Raw genomic sequence first — 24,242 nt, 5'->3', positions numbered from 1 at the left:
ATTTATTGAGTTCTTCTTTATGCCCTAGTCTAGACCTTGTGCTAAGGGCTATAGAAAGTCGAAGAGTTACAGATGGTTTCCTATCCTCAAGGCCTTTCACTTTAATGACAGAGGAAGACCAAAACATCTCCACATTACATTATAGTTTCATAGGAAAGGTAAGCACAAAGGAACATTGTCCATTCATATTTGGTGCGTGAGTTTGTTGTTTATGCCTGTGTATAGGGTGAGTGCAGCAGGAAAGCTTTTTGGAGGAGCTGAGACTTGAAGGATACATGGAGAAAGACTGGGGAAAGGCATTTATTCCCAGCAAAGTGTGTATACCTGTGCAAAGGCAGGGTGGTATTAGAAGTCTATAATTGGTTCTTTATGGCTGGAGGTAAGGCTGCAGATATAAGCAGAGGTCAAAGGAATCATGAAAGATAAGGAATCATGTGCCAAGATAAGGATTTTGATGATTGTGATTTGTATTTTAGAAAGATCACTGATACAGCAGTGTAAAGGTGGGTTTATTAGATTTAGGTTCACCTACAATACAAAACAGGTGGTCTCAACAAAATAGAGGTATATTTCTCACACTGAAGTCCAGTTTTGGCATGATGACTCTAGGATCATCAAAGACCTGAGTTCCTTCTGTCTGCTTGACTGTGCCTTGGCACAGCTTCCATTACCCTTATTGTCCAGAATGACTGCTGGAGTGCCATCCACCATATCTGAACTTCTAGCTAAGTTCCATTTAAGTAGCTGTCTTGGAAGTGTCTCATCCAATGACTTCCACTTCTAGCTTATTGACCAGTCATAGCAGCGAGGAAGGCTGGGAAATGTACACTTTTACCTGGATACATGCCACCCAGAATAAAACCATGGTCTGTTCCTAAGGAAGAAAGGGAGAATGGGTGTATACTAGGCAGCCAGTAGTGTTTGCCACAAAGAGGATGGATAATGGAGGTAGGGAGAACAATTTAGTACAATTTACCCAAGTAGTAATACGTGTGATTGCTTACACAAGACTAGTTTGGTTAATAATGCAAGAATTGAAACTCTGTAGTAACTCTGAGTAAAAGCCATTCTGCTGGGAAACCTAGAGGACTCCAGTGGTTATTTTGATAACATAACTGTTTTAGTGGGGCAAAAATTGTACTTTAATTATTTTAACCTTTGAATTAAAAGACTTCCAATTAAACTTTTAGTAAAATTAAATCAGTACTAAAGAGGATTAATGTTTTTAAGAAAGACTGATAGGAATTCCTTTTTAAAAAACGTGTATAGTATGATTTTTAAAAACTATGACGATATACATTAAACAGGGGTTTACAGTGGTTTTTTGGGAGATGAAATAATTTCATTTTTCTTCTTTGCAATTCCCTTTTTAGATTTTCTATACTTAGCACGTTACTTTTTTAAAAATTGTGATAAAATACACATAACAAGAAATTTACCATCTTAACTATTTTTAGGTATACAGTTCAGTGGCATTGAGTACATTCATATTGTTGTGCTACCATCACCACCATCCATCCACAGACCTCTTTCATCTTACAAATCTGAAACTCTGGACCTATTAAAGAATAAGTCCCCATTCTCCCCTTCCCCCAGCACATGGCAACCACATTCTGCTTTCTGTCTCTATGAATTTGACTACTGTACCTACCTCATGTACATGGGATCTATAGTGTTTGTCCTTTTGTGAGGGCTTATTTGACCTAGCATAATGCCTTCAAGCTTGTTGTAGCATGTGTCAGAATTTCCCTTCTTTTTATGGCTAATATTCTGTTAGATGTATATGCTACCAATTGTTTATCCACTCATCCATTAAGGGAAGCTTGGATTGTTTCCACATTTTGACTACTGTGAATAATGGTGCCACAAACATGGGTATAGAAGTATCTCCTTGAGTCCCTGCTTTTTGTTTTTTTGACTCCATACCCAGAAGTGGAACTGCTGGATCATATGGTAATTCTCTGTTTAATTTTTTTTGATGAGCCGCTATACTATTTTCCATAGCAACTGCATCATTTTATGCTCCTGCCAACAGTACACAAGGGTTCCAGTTTTTCTGTGTCCTCACCAACACTTGTTATTTTATTTTATTTTTTAGTTTTTCCTTTTTTAGTTTTTTGATAGTAGCCATCATAAGGTATGAGGTTGTATCTTATTGTATTGAGATTTTAAAGTTTACAAAATGTTTGAGTGAGTTATGTAATCAAATGACAGCAAGTTTAAAAAACTGAAATACTTAGTCTTGCTATTCTTACACCAATATTATTTGTTTTTTGGATATATTGATTTTAAATTTTAAGGCCTTTTGTTTTGAAAAAGTTCTAATTCTTCTTTTAGTTTCATATCAAACATTTCTCATTTTGTTACATATTTTATACAACATTTTAATTGGAATTTTCTGAGAAAATGTTGCATATGCTGAGGAATATATAGCATGATTGAATACTTGAGAACACGTATAATTGTTCGGCTTCTTACATATAGATAGATGCCGGTTTGTATGATTTTAATTTCATAGGCTGGATGATGTGGTGACGAAGAACATGTTTCTGGGAGTGGTCTGGGTTTGACTTGCCACTTCTGGCTGCATGCATTTGGGCAAGTTTCTTAAATTCCCTGTGTCTCATTTCTTCATCTTTAAAGTATAATAGTACCTATCTCAGAGTTTTGAAGACCAAATGAGTTAGTGCTTGTACAACTCTTAGAACTGTGCCTGGCACATCAAACATTCTTTGTAAGCCTTTGCTGCTATTATTGTTTTAATGGATGGGAATTTATCTCTTTAGTTTTCAGGATTATATGTAATGTTCAAGTAGTCACTGTGTTTCAACATAGTATGTCAAATGCACTTAACTTAGAATGTCACAAGCATTGCTTTAGAGGAGGGTGCAGTCTAGAAGGCTGTTTTGGGAATTAAGAGAAGATACAGCTGAGGCTGGGCATACTGCTAAATTAGTAATTTGATATAATTATCTCTTGGGGACTGTGCTCTTCTGGCTGCCATTTAGCTTTGACAACTAACTATTCTAGGCTCTTTTGGCCAGCTCAAACTTTTGATTGCTTCTTTGGGCTTCCTCACACAGCTCCCCAGATTATTTGGCTGGGCAAAGAACATTTTTCTCTGGTTCTTTTTTTTTTTTTTTTTTGAGACAGAGTTTCAGTCTTGTTGCCCAGGCTGGAGTGCAATGGCGCGATCTCGGCTCACTGCAACCTCCACCTCCCAGGTTCAAGCGATTCACCTGTCTCAGCCTCTTGAGCAGCTGGGATTACAGTTGCACGCCACCGTGGCCAGCTGATTTTTGTATTTTTAGTAGAGACGAGTTTTTGTCTTGTTGGCCAGGCTGCTCTTGAACTCCTGACCTCAGGTGATCCACCTGCCTCAGTCTCGCAAAGTGCTGAGATTACAGGCATGAGCCACTGCGCCCGGCTATTTTCTCTGGTTCTTAGTTAACAACTTTTGTTAAGTCGCTAATTTAAATAGAATGCACTGGCTTAAGTTTTTGCATAAAATAGCACTCTGTGATTTATAACATTTTTAAAAACCTTGTGTCACTGATATTCAGTATAAATCTGAGAGATGGTGAAGGTGTCCTCATTGAACAACTCTGGTTATACTGAGGGATTAAGTGCCTGATGTCACAAAGCAATTAAATGAGCTACCTTGGATTTGAACTCAAGTCACCTGGCTTCAGGGCCAGTGTTTTAAAATGCTGTTTTTTCCTTGACGTGTCATCAGGTTTTAAGACAATACTTTGTTCCTTCTTTCCTAATTATTTGATGATACTTTTAAAGATTTCTAAATATTCCATAAAGATAATATGCCTCTCTCTTTTAACTTTAACAGCTGATAAAATTTATCTGATTCATTTTTCTCATACATCAGCTATATTTTGTAGTCTTTTATCCCTATTACCAGAAAAGAATGAAATAAAATCTGAGATCAAATATTTTACCTGATTAAATCCTTAATTTTTTACATGAATGTTTTCTGAAAAGCCTTTCATGTTTCATGATTATTTTTATTTTGATATTGGAACAAGGTAGATTTCTCTCCCATACTGCCTGGCATATGTAGTACCTTGCTTATTTCAACATTACTGTCAGAATTAAATTAAATTTTGCCACTAGAATAGCTTTACAGTGCTACTTTCTCCTTTTTTCTTTTACGTTGTCCTCTTCTAGGTCTGTTTTTAATTGCTTTTCTCTGATATTCCCAATAATTTCTGGTTCTAAGAAGAGAATGTACCTTGAGCTGCAGGGTTTGCCATTCTTTATTTTGTGAAGTGTATTTTTCCACCTAATTTCTTTTATTTTTTCTTTTCTTTCTTTTTTTGAGATGGATTCTCGCCCTGTTGCCAGGCTGGAGTGCAGTGGCGCAATCTTGGTTCACTGCAACCTCCGCCTCCGGGGTTCAAGCAATTTTCCTGCCTCAGCCTCCCGAGTAGCTGGGACTACAGGCACGTGCCACGACACCCAGCTAATTTTTGTATTTTTAGTAGAGACGGGGTTTCACCATGTTGGCCAGGATGGTCTCGATCTCTTGACCTTGTGATCTGCCTGCCTCGGCCTCCCGAAGTGCTGGGATTACAGGTGTGAGCCACCGTGCCCAGCCTATTTTTTATTTCTTTTGAAATAGTGTCCTGCTCTGTCGCCCAGGCTGGAGTGTAGTGGTGTGATCAGGACTCAGTACAGCCCCAACCTCCTGGACTCAGGTGATCCTCCCACCTCAGCCTCCCAAGTAGCTGGGACTACAGGTGTGCACTGCCATGTCCAGCTAGTTTTTGTATTTTTAGTAGAGATGGGGTTTCTCCCTGTTGTCCATGCTGGTCTTGAACTCCTGAGCACAAGCAATCCACCAGCCTTGGCTTCCCAAAGTGATGGGATTACAGGCATAACCCACCGTGCCCAGCCTTTAATTTGTTTTATATTCTTTATATAATTGTCCCTTTATCTGTGGTTTTGCTTTCTGCTGTTTTAGTTACTGACTTGTGGTCTGAAAATATTAAATAGAAAATTCCAGAAATAAAGATTTCATGTTTCAAATTGTACCCATTTTGAGTAGTGTGATGAAATCTTATGCTGTCCAGCACTGTCTTCCTCTGTCCCTTTGGGGATATGAATCATCCCTTTGTCCAGTATATCCATGCTATAGACACTACCTGTCACTTAGTAGCCATTTTAGTTAACAGATTAAAAAACAGCGTGTATAGGGTGTCTGGTACTATCCCAGATTTCAGGCAGCTACTGGGGGTCTTGGAACGTATCCCCCATGGATAAGGGGGGGACTACTGTATATGTATTGGCTCTCTCACATAATTTAAAAAGTTGAATTGTTACTTTCAGTGTATATAAATTCAAACTTTATTACTGCATTAGTTTTTTCAGTAGTATAAATTTGTTCTTTTGGTAAGAATATAATTAGTTAAGGCTCAACTTTTGGTCTTTTCATACAATAAGCTGCATTATATATAATTAATTGTGAATGTTACCTATATATTGTTGATATGCTCATTGTCAAATCTGAAATCTGAGTTCCTTGGCAGATATGTAGACTTGTGATAGGCATTTGGCATTTTATGTTTTGGGCAGTGTAACTTTAAATCTACATAAACTTCTCTGCCTTTTGCCTCTGCTGTGTTCATAGATTCCAGGAGGGCTTCGTGTATGGACCTCAAGCGTTGGAGGTAGCAGACTTTTCAGCAGAAGGTAAAGCAGAGTATTGCCTTCTGGTGTCATTGTGTGTGTGTGCTGGGGTGGGTATGTGACAGGTGAGAGCTTTTCACAAGTGTAATCACTAAGTAATTTATAATGATGCATTAAATGATTCACTTTCATAAAATTTAAAACCAAGATAATACCTGTACAATTTTATTCAGTATTACTAAAATTCATTAAAAAAGTAAGATTTAGATAGAACTAAAGACTCTAAGTTTCACTTTCTTTGCCATTAAGAAATAGTAGGAGTGAGTAGGAAAACAGAGCATTAGTATAATGTATGCGATATACCATGTAATTTTCTCAGACCTAGCTTTACTCTGATTTCTTCTTGAGAACTTGTCCAAGTCATAATTCATATGCTGCTCCTTTTACTGAAACATTGCTTCACAATAGAGGGGCAGCCTAATCCATGACTCATGACTGGAAGATAGGCATTCTTGCTATAGGTCCCATTTGCCAGAAATGTTAGTTTCCAATATGCTAGTTACCTGTCTCTTGATAACTTGTTTTTTTTTTTTTTTTGAGACAGAGTCTCACTCTGTTGCCAGGCTGGAGTGCAATGGTGTGATCTTGGCTCACTGCAACGTCCACCTCCTGGGTTCAAGTGATTGTCCTGCCTCAGCCTCCCAAGTAGCTGGACCTACAGACATGCACCATCACGCCCAGCTAATTTTTGTATTTTTATTAGAGGTGGGGTTTCACCATGTTGGCCAGGATGGTCTTGATCTCTTGACCTCGTGATCTGCCCACCGTTAGTTCTCATCCCACACACTTGTAAAATACGTTTTTATAGAGACCTTTTTTTTTTTTTTTTTAAGAGATGGGGTTTCCCCATGTTGCCCAGGCTGGTCTTGAGCCCCTGGGCTCAAGCGATCTGCCCGCCTTAGCCTCCCAAAGTGCTAAGATTATAGGCATCAGCCACCATGCCCTGCTATGGAGACCTTTTTAATGAGTCTTTTTTTTTTTTTTTTTTTTTTTTTTTTTTGGGACAGGGACTCACTGGTTCCCAGCCTTGAGTGCAGTGGTGCCATCACAACTCATTGTGGCTTTGACCTCCCAGGCCTAAGCAATCCTCCCGCTTCAGCCTCCCAAGTAGCTGGGACCACAGGCTCACGCCACCACACCTGACTACTTTTTAAGTTATTTGTAGAGACAGGGTCTTGCTTTATTGCCCAGGCTGGTCTGGAACTTGTGGCCTCAAACAACCCTCCTACCTTGGCCCCCCAAAATGTTGGAATTACAAGTATAGCCACTGCCTGGTGGAGTCACTTTTTATGGTGTGACTAGATATCAGAAATTCTGACATATGTACTTTACCTGGGTAATGCTTTAAAAAAAAAAAAAAAAGAAAACATTTTGCTATTTATGTGCCAGATATTATAGATGTTACTTTCTGTGAACTTAACCGTTTATGAACTTTCTTCACATGATACTTGAAGAGTTTTTTTTTTTTTTTTTTTTTTTAGAAAGAGATCTATAGCAGCTAACAATGTACTCTTAGACATAAAGTTAGTAATGTGACTAGTTTTTAGATAGATTCTGAATGGGAATCAGAGGAATGGTTTTCTTATGGAGTTGTTTAGATATCAAGTAAGTGTGATATGGTTTGGCTCTGTGTCCCCACCCATATCTCCTCATCTTGAATTGTACTTCCATAATTCCCACATGTTGTGGGAGGGACTCGGTGGGAGATAATTTGAATTAAGGGGGCAGTTTCCCCCCTACTGCTCTCATGGTAGTGAATAAGTCTCATGAGATCTGATGGTTTTATCAGGGGTTTCCATTTTGGGATCCTTCTCATTTTCTCTTGCTGCCGCCATGTAAGTGTCTTTTGCCTCCCGCTCTAATACTGAGGCCTCCCCAGCCGTGTGGAACTGTAAGTCCAATTAAACCTCTTTTTCTTCCCAGTCTCAGGTATGTCTTTATCAACAGTGTGAAAACAGACTAATATAGTAAGTTGGTACCAGTAGAGTGGGGTGCTGCTTAAAAGATACCTGAAAATGTGGAAGTGACTTTGGCAGAGGTTGGAACAGTTTGAAGGGCTCAGAAGAAGATAGGAAAATGTGGCGAAGTTTGGAATTTCCTAGAGACTTGTTGAGTGGCTTTGCCCAAGATGCTGATAGCGATATGGACAAGGTCCAGGCTGAGGTGGTCTCAAATGGAGATGAGGAACTTGTTGGGAACTGGAGCGAAAGTGACTCTTGTTATGTTTTAGCAAAGAGACTGGTGGCATTTTGCCACTGCCCTAGAGATTTGTGGAACTTTGAACTTGAGAAAGATTATTTAGGGTATCAGGCGGAATAAATTTCTAAGCAGCAAAGCATTCGAGAGGTGACTCGGATGTTGTTAAAGGCATTCAGTTTTACAAGGGAAGCAGAGCATAAGAGGTTGGAAAATTTGCAGCCTGACAATGTTATGGAAAAGAAAAACCAGAAAATGGGAGCCAGCTATAAAAATGTGCATAAGTAACAAGGAGCAGAATGTTAATTCCCAAGACAATGAGGAAAATGTCTCCAGAGCATGTCAGAGATCTTCAAGGCAGCCTCTCCCATCACAGTCCTGGAGGCATAGGAGAAAATGGTTTCGTGGTCTGGGCCAGGGGTCCCTGTACCGTATGAAGTCTAGGGACTTGGTGCCCTGCATCCCAGTCACTCTAGCTGTGACTAAAAGTGGCCAAGGTGCAGTTCAGGCTGTTGCTTCAGAGGGTGGAAGCCCCAAGCCTTGGCAGGTTCCATGTGGTGTTGAGCCTGTGGGTGCACAGAAGTCAAGAACTGAGGTTTGGGAACCTCCGTCTAGATTTCAGAAGATGTATGGAAATGCTGGATGCCAAGGCAAAAGTTTGCTGCAGGGGCGAGGCCCTCATGGAGAACCTCTGTTAGGGAAGTGCAGAAGGGAAATGTGGGGTTGGAGCCCCCACACACAGCCCCTAGTGGGGCACCAGCTAGTGGAGCTGTGAGAAGACCTCCAGACCCCAGAATGGTAGATCCACTGACAGCTTGCACCATGCACCTGGAAAAGCTGCAGACACTCAACACCAGCCCGTGAAAGCAGCCAGGAGGGGGGCTATACCCTGCAAAGCCACAGGGTTCGAGCTGCCCAAGACCATGGGAATCCACTTCTCACATCAGTGTGACCTGGATGTGAGACCTCGAGTCAAAGGAGATCATTTTGGAGCTTTAAAATTTGACTGCTCTGCTGGATTTTGAATTTGCGTGGGCCCGTAACCCCTTTGTTTTGGCCAATTTCTCCCTTTGGAATGCCTGTATTTACCCAATTCCTGTACCCCATTGTATCTAGGAAGTGACTAGCTTGCTTTTGATTTTACAGGCTCATAGGTGGAAGGGACTTACCTTGTCTTGGATGAGACTTTGGACTGTGGACTTTTGGGTTAATGCTGAAATGAGTTAAGACTTTGGGGGACTGTTGGGAAGGCATGATTGGTTTTGAAATGTGAGGACATGAGATTTGGAGGGGTCAGGAGTGGAATGATATGGTTTGGCTCTGTGTCCCCATCCAAATCTCATCTTGAATTCTACAACCATAATTCCCACGTGTTGTGGGATGGAGCCAGTGGGAGACAATTTGAATCATGGGAGCAGTTTCCCCCATACTATTCTTGTGGTAGCGAATAAGTCTCATGAGATCTGATGGTTTTATCAGGGGTTTCTGCTTTTGCATCCTTCTCATTTTCTCTTGCTGCCGCCATGTAAGAAGTGCCTTTCGCCTCCCGCTATGATTCTGAGGCCTCCCCAGCCATGTGGAACTGTAAGTCCAATTAAACCTCTTTTTCTTCCCTATCTCGGGTATGTCTTTATCAGCAGCATGAAAATGGACTACTACAAAGTAGCTGCATGTTATATCTTATATTTAGGATATACACCTTATGTGAAGTTGGATAGTATGTATTTATGAAATCTCTACTGTGTTCCCAACACAGGAGCACACCATTTTACAATGAACCAAGTTTCACTATTCTTTCACTTCCTCCTATTCAGAGAAGCTATTTTTCTTAACTAGAAGAGATAGGTGAATTTCAGGCTGTTTATTGGGGTAAGCTACAATTTTACTTCCCAAACGCTTTTGCCTTTATTTTACTTTTTTCAGTGGCTATTTTGAGGATATTTTCTCTTTACCAATAATAGATTGGAAGCAATTTAAAGCCTTTCGTACATTTGCAGGCTAGTTGGCCATTTTCATCACTGTTGAATTATGCATTCTTATATTTGTTTAGCTAATCTGACTGTGGTGTATTTTGCTACCAGTTGAGAATCTCAATAGATTATCTGTATCAAGACATAGGAAGACTCCTCACCCAGCTCCCAACTCCACCTCAGTTTCTATGAGAAAGATGAGATTAAATGGATGGTTATGAAAATATTTTAAAAAATTGACTATTTTCTTGAGCAGTTTTAGGTTTACAGAAAACCTGGAGTAGAAAGTAAAGTTCCCATATACCACCCCCTGCTCCCCAGTTTTCCCTATTATTATTATTATTATTATTTTTTGAGATGGAGTCTCGCTGTCTCACCCAGGCTAGAGTGCAGTGGCGCCATCCCAGCTCACTGCAACCTCCAGCTCCTGGGTTCAAGCGATTCTCCTGCCTCAGCCTCTCTAGTAGCTGGGATTACAGGCATGTGCCACTATGCCTGGCTAATTTTTGTATTTTTAGTAGAGACAGGGTTTCACCATGGTGGCCAGGCTGGTCTCGAACTCCGGACCTCAGGTGATCCACCTGCGTCAGCCTCCGAAAGTGCTGAGATTACAGGTGTGAGCCACGTGCCTGGCCAATTTTCCCTATTATTAACATCTTGCTTTACTGAGACACATTTGTTACAATTGATAATTCAATACTGTTGCATTATTGTTAACTAAAGTTCATAGTTTACATTAGGGTTTTGGTTTTTTTTTTGAGACGGAGTCTCTCTGTCACACAGTCTGGAATGCAGTGGTACAATCTTGGCTTACTGCAACCTCTGCCTCCGGGGTTCAAGCAATTCTTCTGCCTTAGCCTCCCGAGTAGCTGAGACTACAGGTGCGTGCCACCATGCCAGGCTAATTTTTCTGTATTTTTAGTAGAGATGGGGTTTCGTCATGTTGGCCAGGCTGGTCTCAAACTCCTGACCTCAGGTGATCCACCTACCTTGGACCCCCAAAGTGCTGGGATTACAGGCTTGAGCCACCATGCCTGGCCTTCATTAGGGTTTGCTGTCTATACATTAGGTATATTCTATGGGTTTTGATAAATGTGTAATGATATGTATTTAACCATTACAGTATCATACGGAGTAGCTCACTGCCCTAAACATCACCTGTGCTACACCTTTTCATCCCTGGTTCCCTCCCTGCAAGCCTCTGACAACCACTGATCTTTTTCTGTCTCTACAGTTTTGCCTTTTCCAAAATGTCATGGAGTTGAGTATGTAGCTTTTTGAGGTTGGTTTCTTGTACTTTGTAATATGCATTGAAGATTCCTCCATGTCTTTTCATGGCTTGATAGCTCATTTCTTTTTAGTGCTGAATAATGTTCTATTTCTGGATGTATCAAGTTTATCCATTCACCTACTGAAGGATATCTTGGTTGCTTCCAGCTTTTGGCAATTATGAGTAAAGCTGCTATAAACATTTGTATGCAGGTTTTAGACATGTTTTCATCTTCTTTGGGTAAATACCAAGGAGTGCAACTGCTGGATCACGTGGCACGAGTATGTTTAGTTTTGTAAGAAACTGCCAAACTGTCTTCCAAAGTGGCTGTACTACTTTGCATTCCCACCAGCAATGAACGAGCATTCCTATTGCTCCACATCCTTGTCAGCATTTGATGTTGTCAGTGTTTTGGATTTTAGCCATGCTAATGGGTGTGCAGTGGTGTTGTTTTAATTTGCAACCTCTAATGACATGAGAGTTGAACATCTTTTCATGTGTCCTATTTCCCATCTGCATTTCTTCTTTGGTGAGGTGTCCTTTCAGATCTTTTGCTCATTTTTCAATTGAGTTGTTTCTTTTTCTTTTTCTTTTCTTTTCAGAGCTCCTCTCAAGAAAGGAGGGCTGTCTGTTTTCTTATTGTTGAGTTTTAAGAGTTCTTTGTTTATTTCTGATACCACTTCTTTATCAGATATTTGTTTTGCAATTATTTTTCTCCCAGTCAATGGCTTGTATTTTTACCTTCTTGAAAATATCTTTCACAAAGCAAAAGTTTTAATTTTACTCGTCTAACTTCCCAAATTTAAAAAATATTTTTAATTGATGTATAATGATTGTACATGTGATACTCCAGTACATGTATACAATGTGTAATGATCAAATCAGGATAATTAGCATATTCATTGCCTCAAACATTTATCATTTATTTGTGTTGGGAACATTCAAAATTCTCTTTTCTTGGCCGGGTGCTGTGACTCACACTAGTAATCCCAGCACTTTGGGAGGCTGAGGATCATGGATCACCTGAGGTCAGGAGTTCGAGACCAGCCTGGCCAACATGGTGAAACCCTATCTCTACTAAAAATACAAAGAATTAGCCAGGCATAGTGACGTATGCCTGTAGTCTCAGTTACTTGGGAGGCTAAAGCGAGATAATTGCTTGAACCTGGGAGGCAGAGGTTTTTGGCCAGGCTGGTCTCGAACTCCTGACCTCAGGTGATCTGCCCACCTCAGCCTCCCAAAGTGCTGGGTTTACAGGCTTGAGCCACTGTGCCTGGCCAATTATTCTTAACTATAGTCACTCAACTGTGCTATCGAACACCAGAATTTATTTCTCCTATCTGTGATTTTGTACCTATTAACCAACCTCTCTTTTTATCCCCATCCCCTGGCCTTTCCCAGCCTCTGGTAACCACTGTTCTACTTGGTACTTCCATGAGGTTAACTTTTTTTTTTCCTGTTTGTTTATTTATTTATTTATGAGGCAGAGTCTCACTCTGTCGCCCAGGCTGGAGTGCAGCGGCGCAATCTTGGCTCACTGCAACCTCCACCTTCTGGTTCAAATGATTCTCTTGTCTCAGCCTCCCGAGTAACTGGGACTAACACGCACTACAATGCCTGGCTTATTTTTGTATGTTTAGTAGAGACAAAGTTTCACCATGTTGGCCAGGCTGATGTCGAACTCATGACCTCGGTGATCTGCCCACCTCGGCCTCCCAAAGTGCTGTGATTACAGGTGTGAGCCACCATGCCCGGCCTTATTTGTTTATTTTCTTAGAGACAGGGTCTCACTATATTGCCCAGCCTGGTCTGGAACTCCTGGGCTCAAGCAGTCTTCCTGCCTCAGCCTCCCAAAGTGCTGGGGTTACAGGCATGAGCCAATTCACTCGGTAGGATCAACTTTTTGTACTCTTACACATAAGTGAAAACGTGGTATTTGTCTTTCTACACATTGCATATTTTACTTAAAATAATGCCCTGCAGGGTCAATGATGCTGCAAATGACAGGATTTCTTTTTTCTTTCTTTTTTTTTGAGACAGAGTCTCACTCTGTTGCCCAGGGTGGAGTGCAGTGGTGTGATCTGGGCTCACTGGAACCTCTGTCTCCCGGTTTCAAAGGATTCTCCTGCCTCAGCCTCCCGAGTAGCTTGGATAACAGGGGCCTGCCACCACACCCAGATAATTTCTTTTGTATTTTTAGTAGAGATGGGGTTTCACCACATTGGCCAGGGTGGTCCTGCACCCCGACGTCAAGTGATCCGTCTGCCTTGGCCTCCCAAAGTGCGGGGATTACAGGTGTGAGCCACCATGCCTGGCCTGCAAATGACAGGATTTCATTCATTTGTAGCTGAATAATTTTCCATTATATATATATATATATATGCCACATTTTCTTTATCCATTCATCTCTTGAAGGATGTTTAGGTTGATTCCTTATCTTCAGTATTGTGAATAGTGCTGCAATAAACATAGGAGTGCAGCTATCTCTTTGACATACTGATTCTCTTTCCTTTGGATATATACCAAGTAGTGGGATTGCTGGATCATATGGTATTTCTATTTTTAGTTTTTTGAGGAATGTTCATACTGTTTTCCATAATGGCTGTATTTACATTCTCACCAACAGTATGTAAGAGTTCCCCTTTCTCTGCCTCCTTGCCAACATTTGTTATTTTCTCTTTTTGATAATAGCCATTTTAAACTGATGTGAGATGATATATATCATTGGGGTTTTGCATTTCTCTGATAATGAGTGATGTTGAACATTTTTCATATACCTGTTCATCATTTGTGTATCTTTCCTTGAGAAATATCTATTCAGATCATTTACCTATTTTTTAATTGGATTTGGGTGTTAAATCATTCAGTTCTCCCCATGTTATATTTATATAATATTCCCTTCCCCTCCCCTCCTCGTCTTTTTTTTTTTTTTTTTTTGAGATGGAGTCTTGCTCTATCACCAGGCTGGAGTGCAGTAGTGAGATCTCGACTCACTGCAGGCTCCGCCTCCCGGGTTCAAGCGATTCTCCTGCCTCAGCCTCCCAAATAGCTGGGACTACAGGCATGTGCCACCACACCCAGCTAAGTTTTTGTATTTTTAGTAGAGACGGGGTTTCACCATGTTGTTGGGCAGGATGGTCTCAATCTCCTGACCTCGTGATCCACCCGCCTCAGCCTCCCAAAGTGCTGGAATTACAGGCATAAGCCACCGCATCTGACCTGTCCTCTTCTTTTTGTTGATATGGATTCTCACTCTGTCACCCAGGCTGGAGTGCAGTGGCGTGATCATAGCTAATTGCAGCCTCAACCTCCAGGGCTCAAGTGATCCTTCTACCTAAAATGTCAAAAATTTTTAATTTTTTGTAGAGACATGGTCCTGCTTGTTGCCTAGGCTGGTCTCAAACTCCTGGATTCAAGCAATTCTCCCACTTCAGCCTTCCAAAGTGTTGAGATTATAGGCGTGAGCCACCATGCCTGGCTCTTTTTATTTTCTTTAAAGTGTCTTTCACAGAGCCTTAAGTTTTTCATTTTAGTCAAGTCCCACTTCCCAAATTAAGAAAAAAAAAAGAATTGTGTTTTAGTATTGTAAACCCAAGGTCATCTAGGTTTTCTTCTATGTTATCCCCTAAAATTTTTGTTTATTTATTTATTTATTTATTTATTTATTTTTGAGATGGAGTTTTGCTCTGTTGCTCAGGCTGGTGTATGGCAGCACGATCTCGGCTCACTGCAACCTCTGACTCCTGAGTTCAAGCAATTCTCCTCCCTCAGCCTCCTGAGTAGCTGGGATTACAGGTGCCCGCCACCATGCCCAGCAAATTTTTGTATTTTTAGTAGAGATGAGGTTTTCCCATGTTGGCCAGGGTGGTCTGACCTCAGGTGATCCACCTGTCTCGGCTTCCCAAAGTGCTGGGATTGGAGGCGTGAGCCACCGCGTCCGGCCTTCTCTAAAAATTTTATAGTTTTCCATTTTATATTAAGTCAGCAGTCCATTTTGAGTTAATTTTTTTGCAGGGTGTAAGGTCTGTGTCTAGATTCTTTTTTTTAGCATATGCACATCCAGTTGTTCTAGCACTGTATGTTGAAACACCTTCTTTCTCCATTGCTGTTCCTTGTTCCTTTGTCAATGAACACGTGAGTATATTTGTGTGAGTCTATTTCTGAGCTCTCTATTCTGTTCCATTGATCTATTTGTCTTTTCTGTCACCAATATCACACTGTCTTGATTACTGTGGCTTTATAATAAGTCTTGAAGTTGGGTAGTATCAGTCTTCCAACTTTGTTCTTCTCCTTCAATATTGCATTGGTTATTCTGGGTCTTTTGTCTTTCCGCATGAGCTTTAGAATCAGTTTGTCAATGTCCACAAAACAATTGGCTGGGATTGTGTTTGGGATTATGTTGTATCTATAAAGTTAGAAAGAATTGAGCTCTTGACAATATTGAGTCTTCTTAGACTTATATGTGGAATATCTCTCCACTTATTTAGATCTTTTTTGATTTCTTTTATCACAGTTCTGTAGTTTAAGTTTTCCTTATATATTTTATACTTCTGTTAGATTTATACCTAATATTTCTTTTTTGGGTTGCTAATGTGAATGGTATTGTATTTGTAATTTCCAACTCCAATTTTTTATTGCTGGTATATAATAAAACAATTGACTTTTTATATTAATCTTATACCCTGCAATCTTGCTATAATTGTTTATTAGTTCCAGGAGTTCTTTTTTGTTGATTCTTTGGGATTTTCTTCGTAGACAGTTAGGTCGTCTGTGAACAAAGTTTTATTTTTTCCTTTCCAATCTGTATACCTCTTATTTCCTTTTCTTGTCTTATATTAGCTAAGACTTGCAGTCTGTTGATTAAGAGTGGTGAGAGCAGGCCGGGCGTGGTGGCTCATGCCAGTAATCCCAGCACTTTGGGAGTCCGAGGCGGGCGGATCACCTGAGGTTGGGAGTTTGAGACCAGCCTGACCAACATGGAGAAACCCCTTGTGTACTAAAAATACAAAATTAGCTGGGTGTGGTGGCTTATGCCTGTAATCCCAGCTACTTGGGAGGCTGAGGCAGGAGAATCACTTGAATTCTGGAGGTGGAGGTTGTGGTGAGCCGAGATTGCGCCATTGCACTCCAGCCTGGGCAACAAGAGCGAAACTCCATCTCAAAAAATAATAATAATAATAATAATAAGAGTGGTGAGAGCAGACATCTTTGCTTTGTTCCTGATTTTAGGGGGAACCTGTTTAGTTTCTCTCCACGAATTATAATAATCTCAATAGATTATTCTATTTGATAGTATAAAAATTGTCAAGTACTGCTTATATCAGATCATAGGAGGACTCCATTCTCCTCCCCTCCATTCCTTCGCTTTGCCTTAACTTTTATGAAAAAGATGGGATTAAATGGATGGTCATAAACGTATTTTAAATTATGGGATTCAGGCAGTTTTAATATATAATACCTTCTATTTTCTTTAGTTTCTCTATTCTGAACTTCTGGAGGGCAAAGACTATACCTCAGTATATTGTTGCAAGCCTTATAGTGCCCAATATATACTACAATGCCCTGTTGAATGTAAAACCTAATTCTAGACTCTTACTGTAAACCTCTATCTTATTTGAAAAGGCAGATAGCCAGTGAAGTCAGTCATCTAATCGGTTAATCAATTCATCAAATATTTGATTGTTAGCTCCAAGGTATTACATTGGCTACAAAGATACACATGATAATGGTACCTCCTCTCTGTAAACTTATTATTCATATAAGAAATGTTAATTTCAAGTGATGCGTTCCATTTTTACTGATATGTATTTGTCAAAAACTCATATTCCTGTATCTCTTCCCAAGTATTCTAATTGAAATGTCTATGTGTGAACTTCTTCCATGGTCCCTAAAAGGTTTACAGTTTTGTTGGAGGAACTGACATTAATGAGCCTATAATAGGTGCTGGACACTGTGCTAGGTGCTTTACGTATTCTCCTTTATCTCATTTATCTTCAAAGCTGTTGAATAAGGTAAATATTTTTAATTTACAGGTGCAAAAACTGATAATATGAGGGTATAAGTAACCTATTCGCTGTGTAACTTAGTGGGATAGATATATGAGGTATATGAGTCCATAGCTCAAGTTCTTTATGTCACACACTATGGAAAAGTTACCGTACAAAGTAGTATATGATGAATGCTACTTGTATAGTGCATACACATGCTTGGTGAATGCAGAGAAGAGAGCTTTGACCTCAGGCTAGAGTGTTCACAAAATTTCTGGAAAGCCTAATCTTGTCTGATAGGAAGAATAGGAGGAAAGAGAGATCAAGGAGATGAATCAGTGAGAAGAAGACAGAGGGCCAAAAACAGTGAATATTTTGTGATTGACAGCATACAAATTTCTACTGTAGCGATAAAATACACTAGAACAAATTTTTTCTTTCATTTTAAATAAGGACCCTTCTTCTCCATTTTTCTCTTAAACAAAATAATTTTTCCCTAATTTGCTTATGGGGTATCGGGTATGAGAAAGTAGATCACAGAACCTTTGCATAACTCCCGAGTTATCAGTCCCCAAATTCATCTTTTTCCATTGGATTAACACAGTCAGGGCAGCAGTAATTGAGGGAGCAAAAGCCTGGGGGGAAACTGGAAGATCAAAGGAATCCTAAGAAAAGGATTTTCCTAGTGTCAAATGTATTTTATTTATCCCTTCTCCATATCTCAGTTGGTTAAGTACCTCACAAATACCCATAAATATGTGAAAAGCTGTGGAGTTACAGAGGCTTGTAGGAGGCATCATTGCTTTCAATGAACTTAGTATTTAGTTGGAAAGACAAAAGTAAAGTAAAATAATTGGTAAACCACTGAGCATCCTTAAATGAAATTTAAATGAAAAACATTCTTAAATGTTTTTCAGGGTTCTGTCTTTTTTCCTAGTCTCACGACTTCAATTTCTAAATACTTTCACATCTCTACCTCTAGTCCACATCTCCTGTCTAAACTATACGTGTGTCCAGACGCCTTTTGGACGTCTTGGTTTAGACAATACCACAGTCTTCTCAACTTCAACTTATTTAAAACTTGCCCCATCTGCTCTTCTTAACTCAGTGAATGGTATCACCATCACCCATTGCCCGAGCTAGACACTGGGAATCAAGTTCTTGCAGTTCTTTCTCTTGTTTCTTCACCACATGTTCTGTTGACACTGTTTCCTAATTACCTGTAAGATCCATCCACTTCTTTTTATTCCCTCTGCTGCTATCCTAATTTAGACTATAGCCACCTCTCATTTAAATTATTGCAAAGGCCTCTTAACCAGTTGCCTGTGCTTATCTTCACACCTTCAGACTACAAAAAACACAGATTGTGTGCTGGGCAGGGTAGCATGTACCTGTGGTCCGTGCTACTCTGGAGGCTGAGGCAGGAGGATGACTTAAGCCAAGGCATTCGAGACCAGCCTGGGCAACAAAATGAGACCCCCCATATCAAAAAACAAACGAAAACACCAACCCAGATTGCTTAAAATCCTTACCTGTGTTCCTACTTGTTCTGCTTCATCTGGCCCTTCTTGCTTCTCCAGCTTTAACTTGCTTTCCCCTACTTGAAACCAGCCTTACTGAACTTCAGATGTATCGTGCTGTCTTGCCTGTGAGACTGGACAGGCATATTCCCCATCTGAAAAGGGAAATAATCACTATAGCGATTAAAGCATAGACTCTTTAGCCAGACTACTTAAGTGTGAATTCTGGATCTGCCACTTAATGAGCTTTGTGATATAGAGCGAGTTACTTAGTCTACCTGCTTTCAGTTTCCTCATCTGTATAATGGGGATGGTTAATAGTACCTGCTTCATAGCATGTTGTAGGGATTTTAAGAGTTTTGTATGCTTTGAGATGAGGTCTCACCCTGTCGCCCAGGCTGGAGTACAATGATGTGATCACAGCTTACTGCAGCCTTGACCTCTCAGTTCAAGCCGTTCTCCCACCTGAGCCTCCTGAGTCACTGGGACTACAGGCATGTGCCACCATGTCCAACTCATTTTTGTATTTTTTTGTAGTGACAGGGTCTCATTGTGTTGCCCAGGCTAGTCTTGAACTCTTGGGCTCAAGTAATCCTCCCGCCTCAGCCTCCCAAAGTTTTGGAATTAACAGGCATGAGCCACTGTGCCCAGCCTAAAAGAGTTAATATAGTTGAGGCTTTTTTTTTTTTTTTTTTTTTTTTTTTTTGAGACAGAGCCTTGCTCTGTGGCCCAGGCTGAAATGCAGTGGCACAATCTTGGCTCTTTGCAAACTCCATCTCTCAAGTTCAAGTGATTCTTGTGCCTCAGCCTCCTGAGTAGCTGGGACTATAGGCACGTGCCACCATGCCTGGCTAATTTTTATAGTTTTAGTAGAGATGGGGTTTCACTATGTTGGCCAGGCTGGTCTCGAACTCCTGACCTCAGGTGATCCACCTGCCTTGGACCATTCTGGCTAACATGGTGAAACCCCGTCTCTACTAAAAATACAAAAAAAAAAAAAAAAATTAGCCAGGCATGGTGGCGGGTGCATGTAGTCCCAGCTACTCAGGAGGCTGAGGCAGGAGAATGGCGTGAACCCAGGAGGCGGAGTTTGCAGTGAGCCGAGATGGCACCACTGCACTCCAGCCTGGGCAACAGAGCGAGACTCTGTCATAAAAAAAGTTTAATCAGCCAGGCATAGTAGCACATGCCTGCAGTCCCAGCTACTCAGGAGGCTGCAGCAGTAGGATCACTTGAGCCTGGGAGTTCGAAGCTGCAGTGAGCTATGATCAGACCATTGCACTCTAGCCCAGGAGTTCAAGGCCAACCTGGGCATTACAGTAAAACACATCTCTAAAAAATAAGAGATGGGGTCTTGCCACATTGCCCAGGCTGGTCTCAAAACTCCTGGCCTCAAGCAATTCTCCCACCTTGGCCTCCTAAAGTGCTGGGATTACAGATGTGAGCCACCACACTCGGCCTTCTCTTTAACTCTTTAACTGCTGCTTATTAGCTATTTCTCTCCAATTTTTTTATTAAGAAAAGTTTTGTAAAAGCAGAAAAGTTTACTTTAGAACAGTGAACACCTACATTCAGCTGCCTTGAATGCCTAGATTCAATTGTTACTATCTTTCTATAAGTGCTTTATCTCTCTCTGTGTATATATATGAATGGTTTTTGATGTGTTTGAACAATCTGAAATTAATTTGCTGTTGTGATTACATGTCACCCCCAAATACTTGAACCTATATCTCTTAAGAATAAGAACATTTGCTTGCATTACCATACCATTATCCTATATTTGACAGTTAATAAAAATTAAAAAATAAAATTAACCATGATACTATAATAATATTATGTAAATTCTGGTTCATAATTAAATTTCCCCAGGTATCCCACAAGTAAACTTTTATAGCTATTTTTATTTGAACCACAATTTAGTCAGGTATTTCATGCATAGTATTTGATTGTTATATGCTTTGAGTCTCTTTTAATCTAGGTTATCCTTTTTTATGGCTCTCCTTTTCTAAGGGGAGGGGAGTCAACCCAATTTTCTTAGAGTATCCCACATTCAGATTTGCTTCTATCGGGGAATTTTAATAGTTTCCCTTTCTTCAGCCTTTTGTAGGATGGTGTTTACTGAAGAAGGGCTCCTGTGGCATGGGTGCTGTGAATGGGTTGTGGGTCCTGTTAATTAATCCACTAAATTCTTTGGCAACCAGTGGGGTTTAGGGCAGTAGAAGCCCATGGGTCCGTTTCTCTCTGCCCATGTGTAGTTTTGTCTGTTTCTACCCTGGTGTCCAGGGTAGAAATAATAGCATTATGTGGGTGCCATCATGTGAAAGAGGTTTGGTTGCACTGACCACCATCTTTAGCCCTTTGGTTCTGTGTTCTTTCCCTTTGTGATCACAGTTACTCCTGTGGTTTTAACAGTCACCTCTATGGAGATGTTCTCTTTTCTGAACTCCAGTTCTGTTATTTTCTTTCATTCATATTCTACTCCCTCTTCAGTTGCTACTTCAAAATCAACATGTCCAAAATGAATTTATTCTCTACTTCCAAACTAGCCCATTGTCAGTATTATTTTTTCTTTTTTGTAAAGGGACTTAATTTCACTGAGACAACACTTTGACTAGAAACCTCAGTCACCTTCAGCTGTTCTTTTGGCTGTCTGCCCAAGAAACATATATATACACATATACACACACACACGTAAATATACACATACATATATACACAAACATGTGCACACATATGCATACATATTCATTAAATAGTTCTTGAATGCTTACAATGTGCCTAAATATATTTGGCCACAGTAGATAATTTTTTTTTTTTTTTAAGACAGGGTCTTGCCCAGACTGGAGTGCAGTGGCGCAATCTTGGCTCACTGCAACCTCCACTTTCCTGGCTCAAGTGATCTTCCAGCCTCAGCCTCCTGAGTAGCTGGGACCAAGGGGTGAGCCACCACACCCAGCTCATTTTTGTACCTTTTTTTTTTTTTTTGAGACAGAGTCTCACTCTGTCTCCCAGGCTGGAATACAATGGTGCAATGTCAGCTCATTGCAACCTCTGCCTCCCGAGTTCAAGTGATTCTCCAGCCTTAGCCTCCTGAGTAGCTGAGACTACAGACACGCACCACCATGCCCAGCTAATTTTTGTATTTTTAGTAGAGACAGGGTTTCACTATGTTGGCCAGGCTGGTCTTGAACCTCTAACCTCAGGCGATGTGCCTGCCTTAGCCTCCTAAATTGCTGGGATTACAGGCATGCGCCACACCCAGCCAATTTTGTATTTTTAGTAGAGACAGAGTCTCACCATGTGGCCCAGGCTGGTCTTGAACTCCTGATCTCAGTGATCTGCCTGCCTTGGTCTCCCAAAGTGTTGGGATCACAGGCATGAGCCACCACATCTGGCCATAATAGATTTTTTTTTTTCTCTGAAATGCCTCTTGAGTCCATTCCCTCCATTCTGACTACATTTACTCTAATTTTGGCCCTCATCCACCCTCCTCAAACTTCTACATTGATCCCCCTGCCTCTGGCTTTAAATCTTCTGATCCACCCTGCATGCTATCTACTTACTGAGAATACCTGTTTGATCATGTTTCTCTTGCTGGAAAACCTCTGACGGCTTTCCATAGTACAGGAAAAGTGCCAAGTTTTCAGCATACCATACAAAACTATGCTGATTCTGTCTGCTTTGCTCTTTTCTTGTGTTTTTTCACCTCTTGTATTCTAGCTGTATTTGTCTTTGGCTAATTGCTTGGATATAGCATGGATCTTAATCTTTGGACTTTGTCCACACATTTCTGTTGTCTATAAGGCCCTGTCCTTTCCTCCTTTGCTCAGTGAAATCCTGCTTATCTCTCGGGACCCACTCAAATGTTCCTTTGAAAATTATTTACCTGATAGCAGTCCCTGTCTATCCCTTCCACCACAACCAAGCCCTTCTGTTCACTCAGTATCTGATGTTCTTTGCATGTTTTTCTGTTACAGCATTTATTAGATTGTACCCTTTGCTCGTGTGTCTCTCTGTATAAAGACTCACAAGGGGCTAGGCATGGTGGCTCGCTCCTATAATCCCAGCACTTTGGGAGGTGAGGCAGGCGGGTCACCTGAGGTCAGCAGTTCGAGACCAGCCTGGCCAACATAGTGAAACCCCGTCTCTACTAAAAATACAAAAATTAGCTGAGCATGGTGGTGCATGCTTGTAGTTCCAGCTACTTAAGAGGCTGAGGCAGCAGAATAGCTTGAACCTGGGGGGTGGAGGTTGCAGTGAGTTGAGATTGTGCCACTGCACTCCAGCCTGGGCAACAAGAGCGAAATTCCATCTCAAAAAAAAAAAAAAAAAAAAAGATTCACAAGGGAAGGGATCAGCTCTTTCTGAAACTCCATCTCAAAAAAAAAAAAAAAAAAAAATTCACAAGGGAAGGGATCAACTCTTTCTTCCTCCTGTTCCTGGAACCTAGCACAGTGCTTGACACATATTATGTGCTTAGTAAAATATTTCTGAAATAAATGCCTCACATCACTTATTATATTACCTTCTGTAGCAAGTAAGTCTGACTTAAGATTCATGAATTCTCAAAGTAAGATAATGTTTTCTATAAAAAATTTAGTTTAGGCCAGGCAGGGTGGCTGACACCTGTAATCCCAGCACTTTGGGAAGCCAAGGTGGGCGCATCACGAGGTCAGGAGATCGAGACCATCCTGGCCAACATGGTGAAACCCTGTTTCTACTAAAAATGCAAAAAAATTAGCTGGGCATGGTTGCACGTACCTGTAATCCCAGCTACTTGGGAGGCTGAGGCACGAGAATCGCTTGAACCCAGGAGGCAGAGGTTGCATTGAGCTGAGATTGAGCCACTGCACTCCAGCCTGGTGACAGAGTGAGACTGTCTCAAAAAAAAAAAAAAAAAAATTAGTTTAACTAAATATTTGCTAATGATTGCAGTCTATTAATCATTAATGTTTTAAGCCTAAGCCTTAAAAGTAATGCCTGAAGTCTTAAGCATTACTGCAGATACATTTTTTAAAAATTCATTTTCCAGCAATAAGAATTTGCCATTTTTAGGCCAGGTGTGATGTCTCAGGCCTGTATCCCAACACTTTGTGAGGTGGAGATGGGAGGATTGCTTGAGCCCAGGAGTTTGAGATCAACCTGGGCAACATAGCGAGACCCTGTCTTACAAAATAAAAAATAATTAGCTGAGTGTGATGACGTGTTCTGAGCCTGGGAGGTTGAGGCTGCAGTGAGCCATGATTATACCACTGCACTCTGACTTGGGTGACAGAGCAAGACCCTGTCTAAAAAAAAAAAGAAAAAAAGAAAAGAATTTGCCAATTTTAGAAACAAATTCAGCATTAAATATTGATGATATGTAGTAATGCAACATTGAACTTGAGATTTTAGAAGTGCACTGACAGTTTAAGTAGTTGTTGACTAAAAAGTAAGAAGCTCGGGGAAGTATTATCAACATATCCTAATTAATAAGATTTGAAGCGTTAGTGGGCCACTGGTGAAGTATATTGATGTGCAAATTCAATTCAGTGAATTGTTGTTTTTCATTAAAACTCTCCAAGATATGGTTGTATACAAATGTCAACTAAATATG

At 40.6% G+C, this 24,242-nt stretch overlaps 1 protein-coding gene across 5 annotated transcripts in view; it reads left to right on the top strand.

The window, feature by feature from the left end:
• Nucleotides 1-24,242, top strand: part of CDK19 (cyclin dependent kinase 19) — a 202,594-nt gene that overhangs the window by 36,617 nt on the left and 141,735 nt on the right. For 2 of the 5 annotated variants that reach the window (XM_030809563.1, XM_030809562.1), the window contains one exon: nucleotides 5,645-5,706. The exons of 2 other annotated variants lie outside the window; for them this stretch is intronic. Coding sequence is in view for 1 of the 3 variants with exons in the window: in XM_030809560.1 (XP_030665420.1) it covers nucleotides 105-158; nucleotides 5,645-5,706 (116 nt within the window). In the remaining 2 variants the exon portion in view is untranslated. Of the gene's footprint in view, nucleotides 1-89; nucleotides 159-5,644; nucleotides 5,707-24,242 lie in introns of those variants that run through there. One more of the 5 variants, XM_030809560.1, reaches the window with a different exon arrangement.

Source organism: Nomascus leucogenys, chromosome 3, assembly GCF_006542625.1.
Source record: "Nomascus leucogenys isolate Asia chromosome 3, Asia_NLE_v1, whole genome shotgun sequence".
NCBI classification, from domain to species: domain Eukaryota; kingdom Metazoa; phylum Chordata; class Mammalia; order Primates; family Hylobatidae; genus Nomascus; species Nomascus leucogenys.
This window is presented reverse-complemented; position numbering and strand designations above follow the sequence as displayed.